The sequence below is a fragment of the Nerophis ophidion genome, linkage group LG15 (assembly GCF_033978795.1).
Source record: "Nerophis ophidion isolate RoL-2023_Sa linkage group LG15, RoL_Noph_v1.0, whole genome shotgun sequence".
NCBI classification, from domain to species: domain Eukaryota; kingdom Metazoa; phylum Chordata; class Actinopteri; order Syngnathiformes; family Syngnathidae; genus Nerophis; species Nerophis ophidion.
Genome location: NC_084625.1, coordinates 5,195,385 through 5,211,995, shown reverse-complemented (window position 1 = coordinate 5,211,995; position 16,611 = coordinate 5,195,385). Strand labels below are relative to the sequence as shown.

The 16,611-nt window shown below is 39.1% G+C and overlaps 1 protein-coding gene across 2 annotated transcripts in view; it reads left to right on the top strand.

The window, feature by feature from the left end:
- The window catches only part of zbtb47b (zinc finger and BTB domain containing 47b), a 45,491-nt gene that overhangs the window by 13,780 nt on the left and 15,100 nt on the right, over nt 1–16,611 (top strand). For both annotated transcript variants that reach the window (XM_061921286.1, XM_061921285.1), the window contains exons 2-5: nt 4,765–5,730; nt 8,278–8,425; nt 10,341–10,456; nt 10,559–10,703. In XM_061921286.1, the coding sequence (XP_061777270.1) occupies nt 4,765–5,730; nt 8,278–8,425; nt 10,341–10,456; nt 10,559–10,703 (1,375 nt within the window). The remainder of the gene's footprint in view (nt 1–4,764; nt 5,731–8,277; nt 8,426–10,340; nt 10,457–10,558; nt 10,704–16,611) is intronic.

The following is a 16,611-nucleotide window of genomic DNA, read 5'->3' as shown; positions in this document are numbered from 1 at the left end:
ATAGAAGTCAATAAAGTGAAAACAAAGGAAATTGACTGGTAGGAAGTCGCTACTACTACAAAATAAAATAAAAGTCTTCACACCTTTAAAAATGACTGTTTTTTTAGGTGAAAGTAAATAGAAGTCGATAAAATGAAAACAAAGGAAGTTGACCGGAAGGAAGTTGATACTACTACAAAATAAAATAAAAGTCTTCACACCTTAAAAATGAGTGATTTATAGGTGAAAGTATATAAAAGTCGATAAAGTGAAAACAAAGGAAAATGACCAGGGAGGAAGTCGCTACTACTACAAAATAAAATAAAAGTATTCACACCTTTAAAAATGAGTGTTTTTTTAGGTGAAAGTAAATAGAAGTCGATAAAGTGAAAACAAAGGAAGTTGACTGGAAGGAAGTTGATACTACTACAAAATAAAATAAAAGTCTTCACACCTTAAAAATTGAGTGATTTATAGGTGAAAGTTTATAAAATTCGATAAAGTGAAAACAAAGAAAGTTGACCACGAGGTAGTCGCTACGAGTACAAAATAAAATAAATGTCTTCACACCTTAAAAATTAGTGTTTTTTTAGGTGAAATTAAATAAAAGTAGATAGTGAAAACAAAGGAAGTTGACCGGGAGAAAGTCGCTACGACTACAAAATAAAATAAAAGTCTTCACACCTTAATATTGAGTGTTTTTAGGTAAAGGTAAATAAAAGTCGATGAATTGAAAACAAAAGAAGTTGACTGAGAGGAAGTCACTACTACTACAAAATAAAACCAAAGTATTCACATCTTAAAATTGAGTGTTTTTAGGTGAAGGTAAATAAAAGTCGATGAAGTGAAAACAAAAGAAGTTGACCGAGAGGAAGTCGCTACTACTACAAAACAAAATAAAATTCTTCACACCTTAAAAAATGGTGTTTTTTAGGTGAAAGTAACTAAGTCGATAAAGTGAAAACATAGGAAGTTGACCGGGAGGAAGTCGCTACTCCTACAAAATAAAATTCAAATTCAAGTTTGTTGTGGCCATCGACCTTTCTGCCATTGATTGTCTGGTAATAAACATCTTGGCGGGATGTGGCCACACTTGTGACCGCTGCGACCTGCCGCTGCTCACGTCGCCACATTGATTTTTACGAGCATCTTTTTATGCTGCAGCCGCAAAGAGAGCCGCGGGCCTCGTTAGGAGGCAGGCCGGACATATTTGGACGTGTCCTCGTCATCTGTTTGCATCTGCAGTGTCATCGCAAACGCCCCCTCCCAGGTGTGTGTGTGTGTGTGTGTGTGTGTGTGTGTGTGTGTGTGTGTGTGTGTGTGTGTGTGTGTGTGTGTGTGTGTGTGTGTGTGACAGGGCATTTCGGGTTGTCTCATGGCGGGGGAGGGGTTTTCTGCTACTGGATACTTCTTGCGGCCCAAGGTCAGTCCTGATTGGATGTAGGCAGGACAAGTTCATTTTTTAATGGATGGATGGATGGAAGTTCATGTTATCATAAAACATATAACACATATCGCTTGACAACAAGGTATTTTAGGACTTATACTATAACAGTGCCTACAAGTCTGGGAAAGACACTCCATATAAATATACACATATGTGTATATATATATATATGGAGTGTCTGACTATATAATATAATATATATATATATATATATATATATGTATATACACACATGTGTATGTATATATATACATACACATTATATATATATGTGTGTATATATATATACATGTGTATGTACTGTATATATATATGTGTGTGTGTATATATGTGTATGTATATGTGTATATGTACTGTATGTATGTATGTATATATATATATATGTGTGTGTGTATATATGTGTATGTATATGTGTATATGTACTGTATGTATGTATGTATATATATATATATATGTGTGTAGATGCATGTATATATGTGTGTGTATATATATATGTGTATGTATATGTGTATATGTATGTATATATATATGTATATGTGTGTATGTACTATATATATATTTATATATATGTGGATGTATGTATATATGTGTGTGTGTATATATATATGTGGATGTATATGTATGTATACATATCTATATATATATATACTGTATAAATATATGTGTGTGTATATATGTATATACATGTATATGTATGTATGTAAATATGTATGAATATATATTTGTAAGTATATGAATATATATATATATGTGTGTATGTACTATATACATATATATATATATATATATATATATATGTGGATGTATGTATATATGTATATACATGTATATGTATATGTGTATATGTATGTATACATATCTATATATATATATAGATATGTATGTGTGTATATATGTATAAATATGTATTTGTAAGTATATATATTAGGGGTGTGGGAAAAAATCGATTCGAATACGAATTGAATCGTTTACGTTGTGTGATTCAGAATCGATTCTCATTTTTAAAAAATCGATTTTTAATTTTTTAAATTTATATTTAATTGTTTTATTTTTTTTAATCAATCCAACAAACCACTACACAGCAATACCATAACAATGCAATCCAATTCCAAAACCAAACCTGAGCCAGCAACACTCAGAACTGCAATAAACAGAGCAATTGAGAGGAGACACAAACACCACACAGAACAAACCAAAAATAGTGAAACAAAAATGAATATTATCAACAACAGTATCAATATTAGTTATAATTTCAGCATAGCAGTGATTAAAAATCCCTCATTGACATTATCATTAGACATTTATAAAAATAATAAAAAAGAACAATAGTGTCACAGTGGCTTACACTTGCATGGCATCTCATAAGCTTGACAACACACTGTGTCCAATGTTTTCACAAAGATAAAATAAGTCATATTTTTTTTGGTTCGTTTAATAGTTAAAACAAATTTACATTATTGCAATCACTTGATAAACATTGTCCTTTACAATTATAAAAGCTTTTTACAAAAATCTACTACTCTGCTAGCATGTCAGCAGACTGGGGTAGATCCTGCTGAAATCTATGTATTGAATGAATACAGAATCCTTTTGGAATACAGAATCCTTTTGAATCGGAAAAATATCGTTTTTGAATCGAGAATCGAATCGAATCGAAAAAAATCGATATATTATCGAATCGTGACGCCAAGAATCGATATTGAATCGAATCCTGGGACACCCAAAGATTCACAGCACTGTTTTATATATATATATATATATATATATATATATATATATATATATATATAATATATATATATATATATATATATATATATATATATACATATATATATATATCTTGATTGGATTATCCGGAGAATAGTGCTCGATACCGTGGTAGAGCGCAATATGTATGTGTGGGAAAAATCACAAGGAGATTTTTCCTCCTAATGATTGAGGGAACCCCTCATGAAACAGTTCTGTAGAGATGAAAGTAGTCTTGGGATTTTTTCCACACATATTAGGGACGGCGTGGCGCAGTGGGAGAGGGTCCCTGGTTCAAATCCCACCTAGTACCAACCTCGTCACGTCCGTTGTGTCCTGAGCAAGACACTTCACCCTTGCTCCTGATGGGTGCTGGTTGGCGCCTTGCATGGCAGCTCCCTCCATCAGTGTGTGAATGTGTGTGTGAATGGGTAAATGTGGAAGTAGTGTCAAAGCGCTTTGAGTACCTTGAAGGTAGAAAAGCGCTATACAAGTACAACCCATTTATTTATTTATATATAAATATATATATATATATATATAGAGAGAGAGAGAGAGAGAGAGAGAGGCCCTAGTGTGTGAGTGTGAATGTTGTCTGTGTTGGCCCTGCGATGAGGAGGCGACTTGTCCAGGGTGTACCTGGCGACTTGTCCAGGGTGTACCTGGCGACTTGTCCAGGGTGTACCTGGCGACTTGTCCAGGGTGTACCCCGCTTTCCACCCGATTGTAGCTGAGATAGGCACCAGCGACCCCAAAAGGGAATAAGCGGTAGAAAATGGATGGATAGATGGAGAAAGAAAGAGCATGTTAACATTTTATGCTAGCTTTTTAGGTAATTTTGTGTGTTTGAACCTAAAAGTCATTGGTTTCGATAATTGGGGCCATCTTTGAAGTATGCTAACATGTCTTATACTAGCATGCTATGGTCTCATGGTAGCTCTTTAACTAAATGTGTATGTTCATGACAAGTTTTTATACTTGGCGCCGTCTTAAAAAGTATGCTAACGTCTCTTTTATTAACATGCTAATGTTAGCATACGAATGGTTCATGTTAACTTTTTAGGTCATTTTGTATGTTTGAAACCTAAAAACCACGGATTTGGATTCCTGGCGCTATCTTAGAAGAATGCTACGTGTGTGTAGGCTAGACCAGACCGCCACCTCGGGGAGGGATTACCTCCCTGTTTGGCCCTCAGCATCAAGAGTTGGAATTGGGGGTTTAATCACCAAAAAATGATTCCCGGGCGCGGCCACCGCTGCTGCTCACTGCTCCCCTCACCTCCCAGGTGGTGATTAAGGGTGGTTAAATGCAGAAAATAGTCTTGCCACACCTCGTGTGTGTGTGTGTGTGTGTGTGTGTGTGTGTGTGTGTGTGTGTGTGTGTGTGTGTGTGTGTGTGTGTGTGTGCGTGCGTGCGTGCGTGCGTGCGTGCGTGCGTGCGTGCGTGCGTGCGTGCGTGCGTGCGTGCGTGCGTGCGTGCGTGCGTGCGTGCGTGCGTGCGTGCGTGCGTGCGTGCGTGCGTGCGTATCGTTGGTACTTTAACTTTTTATGTTGAACACGCTGACTGGCGATGTTTGTCTTCCCGCCAGCTGATCGTGGAGAAGACCACGGACTTCCCGTGCGCCGAGTTCTCGGTGGTGGAGGACGTGGCGCTCCACTTCACCTGTTTGATGGACCGACTCAACGAGCAGCGCCTCTTCCAGCCCGACCTGTGCGACGTGGACATCGTCCTGGCGGGCCAGCGCAGCACCTTCCCCGCCCACAAGGGGGTGCTGGCGGCCTACAGCCCTTTCTTCCACGCGCTGTTCGCCCGGAGCAAGCAGCTGCGCCGCGTGGACCTGTCGCCGGACGCGCTGACGCCGCACGGCCTGCAGCAGGTGCTCAACTTCATCTACACGTCCAAGCTGCTGGTCAGCAGCCGCACCGTCGGCGACGTGCTCAACGCCGCCACCTTGCTGCAGATGAGCGACATCGCCGCCTCCTGCAGGGACCTCATCAGCAGCCGCTCGCTCAGAGTCGACGCGGCCACCGACGCGCCGCCCGGACCCTTCTACCGGGACGTGAAGCGGGAGCCCGGCCTGGGCGAGGTCTTCTCCCTTCCCGTCGGCGTGGAGGAGGCGGCCGACGACGGAGTGGGCGGGGCCAGGGGGGAGGAGTCAAAGACGACGGCCTTCAACAGAGATCGGATTATCGTGGAAGTCAACCTCAACAACCAGACGCTCAACGTGTCCAAGGGGCCGGAGGGCGGCACGGAGACCCTCCTGTGCGGTTGCCGTGGCGACAGGGGAGCGCCGGAGCACCCGAAGGAGGGCCAGGTGTCGGGGCGGGACACGGAAGACGAGGACATGACGGCGCCACCTGGGCGGGGGGAGGCGGAAGGGGCGGGTCCCAAGGTGAGGCTGGAGGAGCAGCAGGAGTGTCCCGCTGTCCTCAACAAGCGCTGCTGCCTGGAGGACGTCACGCACACACGCCTGCACACCTGCACGCTCTGTGGCAGCAACTTCCTGCTGGAGGCCGACTTGATGATGCACCTGCAGACACGCTGTGACATCCAGGTACATGCTCACATCCTCTCATCATCATCTCATACTTGTGCGATGATGAGGTGATGAGAGTGTGTGATGATGAGGTGATGAGGATAGTATGAGATGAGATGATAAAATGATGAGATTGTGAAATGATGAAAGTATGAGGTGATAAGATGGTATAAGATGGTGAGAGTGTGCGATGATGAAATGATGAGTGTGCGATGATAAGGTGATGAGGATAGTATGAGATGAGATGATAAAATGATGAGATTGTGAAATGATGAAAGTATGAGGTGATAAGATGGTATAAGATGGTGAGAGTGTGCGATGATGAAATGATGAGTGTGCGATGATAAGGTGATGAGGATAGTATGAGATGATGAAATGAGATGATAAAATGATGAGATTGGAAAATGATGAGAGTAGCAGGTTATAAGATGGTATTAGATGATGGGAGTGTGTGATGATAAGGTGATGAGAGTGTGCTATGATAAGATGATGAGAGTGTGTGATGATAAGATGATGAGAGTGTGTGATAAGGTGATTAGGATAGTATGACATGTGATGATAAAATGATGAGATTGTAAAATGATGAGAGTAGGAGGTGATAAGATGGTATAAGATGATGAGTGTGCGATGATAAGGTGATGAAGATAGTATGAGATGAGATGATAAAATGATGAGATTGTAAAATGATGAGAGTAGGAGGTGATAAGATGGTATAAGATGGTGAGAGTGTGCGATGATAAGGTGGTGAGAGTGTGCGATGATAAGGTGATGAGTGTGCGATAAGGTGATGAGGATAGTATGAGATAATGAAATGAGATGATAAAATGATGAGATTGTAAAATTATGAGAGTAGCAGGTGATAAGATGGTATTAGATGATGAGAGTTTGCTATGGTAAGATGATGAGAGTGTGTGATAAGGTGATGAAGATAGTATGAGATGAGATGATAAAATGATGAGATTGTAAAATGATGAGAGTATGAGGTGATAAGATGGTATAAGATGGTGAGAGTGTGCGATGATAAGGTGATGAGAGTGTGCGATAAGGTGATGAGGATAGTATGAGCTGATGAGATTGTAAAATAATGAGAGTATGAAGTGATAAGATGGTATAAGATGAGGAGAGTGTGCAATAAGTTGATGAGAGTGTGCGAAGATAATGTGATGAGAGTGTGCGATGATAAGGTGATGAGGATAGTATGAGATGAGATGATAAAATGCTGAGATTTTAAAATGATGAAAGTATGGGGTGATAAATTGGTATAAAATGATGAGAGTGTGCGATGATAAGGTGAAGAGACTGTGCCATGATAAGGTGATGAGAGTGTGCGATAATAAGGTGATGAGAGTGTGCCATGATAAGATAGAGTCTGCAATGATAAGGTGACGAGGATAGTATGAGATGATGAGATTGTAAAATTATGAGCGTATGTGGTGATAAATTGGTATAAGATGATGAGAGTGTGCGATGATAAGGTGATGAGAGTGTGCGATAATAAGGTGATGAGAGTGTGCCATGATAAGATAGAGTCTGCAATGATAAGGTGACGAGGATAGTATGAGATGATGAGATTGTAAAATGATGAGAGTATGAGGTGATAAATTGGCATAAGGTGATGAGAGTGTGCGATGATAAGGTGATGAGAGTGTGCCATGATAAGATATAGTATGCGATGATAAGGTGATGAGGATAGTATGAGATGATGAGATTGTAAAATTATGACAGTATGGGGTGATAAATTGGTATAAGTTGATGAGAGTGTGCGAAGATAATGTGATGAGAGTGTGCGATGATAAGGTGATGAGGATAGTATGAGATGAGATGATAAAATGCTGAGATTTTAAAATGATGAGAGTATGGAGTGATAAATTGGTACAAGATGATGAGAGTGTGCGATGATAAGGTGAAGAGACTGTGCCATGATAAGGTGATGAGAGTGTGCGATAATAAGGTGATGAGAGTGTGCCATGATAAGATAGAGTCTGCAATGATAAGGTGACGAGGATAGTATGAGATGATGAGATTGTAAAATTATGAGAGTATGAGGTGATAAATTGGTATAAGATGATGAGAGTGTACGATGATAAGGTGATGAGAGTGTGCGATGATAAGATATAGTATGCGATAAGGTGATGAGGATAGTATGAGATGATGAGATTGTAAAATTATGAGAGTATGGGGTGATAAATTGGTATAAGATGATGAGAGTGTGCGATGATAAGGTGATGAGAGTGTGCGATGATGAGTGTGCGATAATAAGGTGATAAGTGTGCGATGATAAGGCGATGAGATGATAAAATGATGAGATTGTAAAATGATGAGACCCATGAGGTGATAAGATGGTATAAGATAAGATGATGGGTGGATCATCTCACCAATATGTCTCATCATTTTATCATCTGACCCTCTAGTCTCATCCTCTTATGCCATCATAAAGTATCTCAGAATGTCATCACTGTATCTCACTTTCTCATCTGGTCTCATAAAATCATCATTGTGTTTTATCTGCTCGCCTCATCTCAATTCATCTCATCTTTTCTCCTTTTGTCTTACCCCAACGTCCAGTGTGCGGCGTGCAACAAGGCCTTCAAGAAGCTGTGGTCGCTGCAGGAACATAACAAGGTGGTGCACGGCTGCGCCGAGAAGAAGTTCTCCTGCCAGGTGTGCGACAAGAAGTTCTACACCATGGCGCACGTCAGGAAGCACATGGTCGGTGAGTGTGGACCTGGGAGGCTACAGGTGGCCATGTCGCTTGTGGCCACCAGTGGGCATGTTTTGGCACGGGGTACAATCATAACTGTCATTTTATTTTTTTCATGCAAACAATGTTATTAATGTACGGTATTTCTAATGCAAAAAAGGCCATTGGAAAGTGTTATGTTGACAGTTTTCAAGACTACCATATTTCCTTGAATTGCCGCCGGCCATATAGTATGCACCTGCCTTGAATTACCGCCGGGTCAAACTCGCTTCGCAAAATAATTAGCGCATGCTTGGTATTACCGCCGGGTCAAACTCGTGACGTCACAAGTGACACTTCCCCTGTCGTCATTTAATGTCCAAGCTATTGAATATCGGTATGCTAAAAAGAACAGTAAGCAGCTATGTTTTATTAATATACCTGTGGAGCCGACGGTCCGACAGACAGGCAGGGCACGCTGATGGCGGCGAGGAGACGGCGAGCGAGCGGAGAGGAGGAGCAGAAGAGCGACCTGAACTGAGGTTTTATTGAACAAGAAACAAAGTCAAACTGCTCAAGCCATGTCCTTCCTTGGTGGTCCTGGGAACCCGCAAGACAGGGGTAGGGAACCTATGGCTCTAGAGCCAGATGTGGCTCTTTTGATGACTGCACCTGGCTCTCGGATAAATGTTAGTTGACATTGCTTAACACGGTAAGTAATGAATAATTCCGCTGGTAATCACATTGTCAAAAATAACATTCAAAATATAAAACATCCTCATGCATTTTAATCCATCCATCAGGTTTCTACCGCACCTGTTCAAGAAGTCGCATTAATGGTAGGAAGTTTTTTATTTATTGTTGGTTAGCTTTAGAATAACAATGTTATTAAAAAGAATAAGAGACTTCCATCCATCCATCATTTTCTACCGCTTATACTCTAAAAATGTTGGTCTTGCTTAAAAATGCACGCATTTAGTTGTATTCTGTCTTAAAAAAAAAAAGTATATGGCCCTCACGGAAATACTTTTTAAAATATTTGCCTTGTATATGGCTCTCTCAGCCAAAAAGGTTCCCGACCCCTGCCGCAAGACGACGGCTTGAGACCGTCACAATACCGTAGCTGCGTGTGTCAAATAGGAGTCATTAAATGACTCCCGCCTCCTGGTGGTAGAGGGCGCTAGTGATCCTTCTTGCGACTACTCGGCTGCAGAAGAAGTGACAATGAGTGACGTGAATTGTGCTGGGACGGATATGACGCGGCGGGTGCACGACGGACCTTTTAGGATGTAACACCTCTGCTGGCTATGTAAACACCCGGGCTGAAATAAAGCATGTTCCAGTCCTAAATACCCAGTGTATTATTCATACAATAACACTTCCTGGTGGCAGGGGTGGGATTAGGAGATCACCCACGGAGCAGAACGGGAGGGGGAGTTGTCCGAGGATAATTCTGTCGTCGAACCCGCAACTTGAGGAGCCGAGCTAACTGATAGCAGCGGTCTGATAGCAGTTTTCTAAACTTTCAATCGAAGCAGGAGGTAATAAAGGAAGATCTCCGTCGAAACAAAGAGACTTTTAAACAAGTTATCGATGCTTTTGATCAGAAGGAGCTGGCATGGATTTAATTTATAAGCAAAGGTAAGACCATAATAACGTTTTTTTTTAATTAAATGTGCTTTTCATGATGGTATCCTTACATCACACTCAAATTTGTACTGCATGCCTTTGGTAAGTGCCGGAGTGAGAAGAGGTTTTAAAATAATTAGCGCATGCTTACTTTTACCGCATGCCTATGGTAAGCACAGGAGTGAGAAGAGGTTTTAAATTAATTAGCGCCCCGGCGGCAATTCAAGGAAATACGGTTTTCTTCTCCTTGGCACGAAGTAGTTGACTCAACAGCGCCTCTGCTGGCAGTGACTTCCTTTCCCCTGCGTCCACCCTGCAGCGCACACCAAGGACATGCCCTTCACCTGCGACACCTGCGGCAAGTCCTTCAAACGCAGCATGTCCCTGAAGGTCCACTCCCTGCAGCACTCCGGGGAGAAACCCTTCCAGTGTGAGGTCGGCGCACCTCCTCCTCCTCCTCCTCTTCCTCCTCCTCCTTCATTTCATGTCCGCCTCCTTCCGGGCTTTCACGCCTGCTCTCCTCCGCCTCCTTTGCAGAACTGCAGCGAGCGCTTCCAGTACAAGTACCAGCTGCGCTCGCACATGAGCGTCCACGTGGGACACAAGCAGTTCATGTGTCCGTGGTGCGGCAAGGACTTCAACATGAAGCAGTACTTTGACGAGCACATGAAGACGCACACGGGTGAGAACGACCGACTCACCCGTCTCTTTTCGGAACCCGTTTACACCTCACACCACATCTGGTTCACATCCAAACGCTCCAAAGTGCTTCAAGTCGCATCTTTTGGCATCACTTTAAGGCCAAACTCAAATACAGAGTGGGCCAAAATTATTAACTGAACAAATTAACCTTTTAATAGGGACCCAAACAAGTTTTGCATTGAATATTGAACGAGCAAGGCTTGTATAACTTTATAGTGACATGCAAAATCGATGTTCAAATATTGTAGCATCCCGGAAGAGTTAGTGCTGCAAGGGGTTCTGGGTATTTGTTCTGCTGTGTTTATGTTGAGTCACGGTGCGGATGTTCTCCCTAAATGTGGTTGTCATTCTTGTTTGGTGTGAGTTCACAGTCCATCCATCCATCCATCATCTTCCGCTTATCCGAGGTCAGGTCGCGGGGGCAGCAGCCTAAGCAGGGAAGCCCAGACTTCCTTCTCCCCAGCCACTTCGTCTAGCTCTTCCCGGCGGATCCCGAGGCGTTCCCAGGCCAGCCGGGAGACATAGTCTTCCCAACGTGTCCTGGGTCTTCCCCGTGGCCTCCTACCAGCTGGACGTGCCCTAAACACCTCCCTAGGGAGGCGTTCGGGTGGCATCCTGACCAGATGCCCGAACCACCTCATCTGGCTCCTCTCGATGTGAAGGAGCAGCGGCTTTACTTTGAGTTCCTCCCGGATGGCAGAGCTTCTCACCCTATCTCTAAGGGAGAGACCCAAACTCATTTGGGCCGCTTGTACCCGTGATCTTATCCTTTCGGTCATGACCCAGAGCTCATGACCATAGGTGAGGATGGGAACGTAGATCGACCGGTAAATTGAGAGCTTTGCCTTCTGGCTCAGCTCCTTCTTCACCACAACGGATCGATACAACGTCCGCATTACTGAAGACGCCGCACCGATCACTGAGTTCACAGTGTGGCGCATATTTGTAACAGTGTTAAAGTTGTTTATACGGCCACCCTCAGTGTGACATGTATGGCGGTTGACCAAGTATGCCTTGCATTCACTTGTTTGTGTGTAAAGTCCGCATATGGTATGTGACTGGGCTGACACAATGTTTGTATGGAGAAAAAGCGGACGGGACGACAGGTTGTAGAGGACGTTGAATGCAGTGCCTCTAAGGCAGGTCCCCAATGATGTTGTTTGTAGTAGTATCAGCGACTTCCTCCCAGTCAACTTCCTTTGTTTTCACTTCATCAACTTTTATTTACGTTCACCTAAAAAATACAAACTTTTAAGGTGTGAACTTTTATTTTATTTTGTAGTAGGAGCGACTTCCTCCCCGTCAATTCCTTTGTTTCTCTTTATCTGCTTTTATTTACTTTCACCTAAAAAACTAAAAAAATTTAAGGTGTGGTGACCTTATTTTATTTTGTAGTTGTAGCGACTTCCTCCCGGTCAACTTCCTTTGTTTTCACTTCATCGACTTTTATTTACTTTTACCTAAAAAATACAAACTTTTAAGGTGTGAACTTTTATTTTATTTTGTAGTAGGAGCGACTTCCTTTGTCTTCACTTTATCAACTTTTATTTACTTTTATCTAAAAAAAAAAAAACACATTTTTAAGGTGTGAACTTTTATTTTGTAGTAGTAGCGACTTCCTCCTGGTCAACTTCTTTCGTTTTTACTTTATAAATTTCTAGTTACTTTCACTTAAAAAAACAAAATATTTTAAGGTGTGAACTATTATTTTATTTTGTAGTAGTAGCGATTTCCTCCCGGTCAACTTCCTTTGTTTTCACTTTATCCACTTTTATTTACTTTCACCTAAAAAAAACACATTTTCAAGGTGTGGTGACTTTTGTTTTATTTTGTAGTAGTATGAACTTCCTTCCGGTCAACTTCCTCTGTTTTCACTTTTTTGACTTTCATTTACTTTTACCTAAAAAAACACACATTTTTAAGGTGTGGACTTTTATTTTATATTGTAGTAGTAGTGTCTTCCTCCCAGTCAACTTCTTTTGTTTTCACTATATCAAATTTGATTTACTTTCACTTAAAAAAACACTAATTTTTAAGGTGATAAGCCTTCTATTTTATTTTGTAGTGGTAACGACTTCCTCCCGGTCAACTTCCTTTGTTTTCACTTTATCCACTTTTATTTACTTTCACCTAAAAAAAACACACATTTTTAAGGTGTGGTGACTTTTGTTTTATTTTGTAGTAGTATGAACTTCCTCCCGGTCAACTCCCTTTGTTTTCACTTTATCCACTTATATTTACTTTTACCTAAAAAAACACGCATTTTTAAGGTGTGAACTTTTATTTTATTTTGTAGTAGTAGTGTCTTCCTCCCAGTCAACTTCCTTTGTTTTCACTATATCAAATTTGATTTACTTTCACCTAAAAAAACACACATTTTTAAGATATGAATAATTTAGTTTTTTATTTTGTAGTAGTAGCGATTTCCTCCCGGTCAACTTCCTTTGTTTTCACTTTATCGACTTGTATGTACTTTCACCTAAAAAAACACACATTTTTAAGATATGAATACTTTAGTTTTTTATTTTGTAGTAGTAGCGACTTCCTCCCGGTCAACTTCCCTTGTTTTCACTTTATCGACTTTTATTTACTTCCACCTAAAAAAACACACATTTTTAAGATATGATTACTTTAGTTTTTTATTTTGTAGTAGTAGCGACTTCCTCCCGGTCAACTTCCCTTGTTTTCACTTTATCGACTTTTATTTACTTTCACCTAAAAAAACACACATTTTTAAGATATGAATAATTTAGTTTTTTATTTTGTAGTAGTAGCGATTTCCTCCCGGTCAACTTCCTTTGTTTTCACTTTATCCACTTTTCTTTACTTTCACCTAAAAAAACAAACATTTTTAAGATGTGGTGACTTTTGTTTTATTTCGTAGTAGTATGAACTTCCTCCCGGTCAACTTCCTCTGTTTTCACTTTTTTGACTTTTATTTACTTTTACCTAAAAAAACACACACTTTTAAGGTGTGAACTTTTATTTTATTTTGTAGTAGTAGTGACTTCCTCCCAGTCAACTTCCTTTGTTTTCACTATATCAAATTTGATTTACTTTCACTTAAAAAAACACTAATTTTTAAGGTGAGAAGACTTCTATTTTATTTTGTACTAGTAGCAACTTCCTTTGTTTTCACTTGATCGACTTGTATGTACTTCCACCTAAAAAAAACTAATTTTTAAGGTGTGGTGACTTTATTTTATTTTGTAGTAGTAGCGACTTCTTCCCGGTCAACTTCCCTTGTTTTCACTTTATCGACTTTTATTTACTTTCACCTAAAAAAAACACAAATTTTTAAGACATGAATACTTTTTTTTCTTATTTTGTAGTTGTAGCAACTTCTTCCCAGTTAACTTCCTTTGTTTTCACTTCATCGACTTTTATTTACTTTCACCTAAAAAACACACATTTTTAAGGTGTGGTGACTTTTATATTATTTTGTACTATTAGCAACTTCCTCAGGGTCAACTTCCTATGTTTTCTCTTTATCTACTTTTATTTACTTTCACCTAAAAAACTAAATTTTTTAAGGTGTGAAGACTTTTATTTTATTTTGTAGTAGTAGCGACTTCCTCCCAGTCAACTTATTTGTTTTCATTTTATCAATTTTTATTTACTTTCACCTAAAAAACACTAGTTTTTAAGGTGTGAAGACTTATTTTATTTTGTACTAGTAGCAACTTCCTTTGTCTTCACTTTATCGACTTTTATTTACTTTTATCTAAAAAAGACATTTTTAAGGTGTGAACTTTTATTTTATTTTGTAGTAGTAGCGACTTCCTCCTGGTCAACTTCTTTCGTTTTCACTTTATACATTTCTAGTTACTTTCACTTAAAAAAACAAAATTTTTTAAGGTGTGAACTTTTATTTTATTTTGTAGTAGTAGCGATTTCCTCCCGGTCAACTCCCTTTGTTTTCACTTTATCCACTTTTATTTACTTTCACCTAAAAAAACTTCACTTTTAAGGTGTGGTGACTTTTGTTTTATTTTGTAGTAGTATGAACTTCCTCCCGGTCAACTTCCTTTGTTTTCACTTTTTTGACTTTTATTTACTTTTACCTAAAAAAAAACACATTTTTAAGGTGTGGTGACTTTTGTTTTATATCGTAGTAGTATGAACTTCCTCCCGGTCAACTTCCTCTGTTTTCACTTTTTTGCCTTTATTTACTTACCTAAAAAAACCCACATTTTTAAGGTGTGGTGAACTTTTATTTTATTTTGTAGTAGTAGTATCTTCCTCCCAGTCAACTTCCTTTGTTTTCACTTTATCAAATCTGATTTACTTTCACTTAAAAAAAGACTAATTTTTAAGGTGAGAAGGCTTCTATTTTATTTTGTAGTGGTAACGACTTCCTCCCGGTCAACTTCCTTTGTTTTCACTTGATCGACTTGTATGTACTTTCACCTAAAAAAACACAAATTTTTAAGGTGTGGTGACTTTATTTTATTTTGTAGTAGTAGCGACTTCCTCCCGGTCAACTTCCCTTGTTTTCACTTTATCGACTTTTATTTACTTTCACCTAAAAAAACCAAATTTTTAAGGTGTGGTGACTTTTGTTTTATTTTGTAGTAGTATGAACTTCCTCCCGGTCAACTTTCTCTGTTTTCACTTTTTTGACTTTTATTTACTTTTACCTAAAAAACACACATTTTTAAGGTGTGGACTTTTATTTTATTTTGTAGTAGTAGTGTCTTCCTCCCAGTCAACTTCCTTTGTTTTCACATCATCAAATTTGATTTACTTTCACTTAAAAAAACACTAATTTTTAAGGTGATAAGCCTTCTATTTTATTTTGTAGTGGTAACGACTTCCTCCCGGTCATCTTCCTTTGTTTTCACTTTATCGACTTTTATTTACTTTCACCTAAAAAAACACACATTTTTAAGGTGTGAACTTTTATTTTATTTTGTAGTAGTAGTGTCTTCCTCCCAGTCAACTTCTTTTGTTTTCACTATATCAAATTTGATTTACTTTCACTTAAAAAAACACAAATTTTTAAGGTGATAAGCCTTCTATTTTATTTTGTAGTAGTATGAACTTCCTCCCGGTCAACTTCCTTTGTTTTCACTTTTTTGACTTTTATTTACTTTTACCTAAAAAAACACACATTTTTAAGGTGTGAACTTTTATTTTATTTTGTAGTAGTAGTGTCTTCCTCCCAGTCAACTTCCTTTGTTTTCACTTTATCAAATTTGATTTACTTTCACTTAAAAAAAGACTCATTTTTAAGGTGAGAAGACTTCTATTTTATTTTGTAGTGGTAACGACTTCCTCCCGGTCAACTTCCTTTGTTTTCACTTGATCGACTTGTATGTACTTTCACCTAAAAAAACACAAATTTTTAAGGTGTGATGACTTTATTTTATTTTGTAGTAGTAGCGACTTCCTCCTGGTCAACTATCCTTGTTTTCACTTTATCGACTTTTATTTATTTTCACCTAAAAAAAACAAATTTTTAAGGTGTGGTGACTTTTGTTTTATTTTGTAGTAGTAGCGACTTCCTCCCGGTCAACTTCCTTTGTTTTCACTTTATCGACTTTTATTTACTTTCACCTAAAAAACCCAAATTTTTAAGGTCTGGTGACTTTTGTTTTATTTTTTAGTAGTATGAACTTCCTCCCGGTCAACTTCCTCTGTTTTCACTTTTTTGACTTTACTTTTACCTAAAAAACACGCATTTTTAAGGTGTGGACTTTTATTTTATTTTGTAGTAGTAGTGTCTTCCTCCCAGTCAACTTCCTTTGTTTTCACTATATCAAATTTGATAAGACTTCTATTTTATTTTGTACTAGTAGCAACTTCCTTTGTTTTCACTTTATCGACTTGTATGTACTTTCACCTAAAAAAAACCTAATTTTTAAGGTGTAGTGACTTTATTTTAT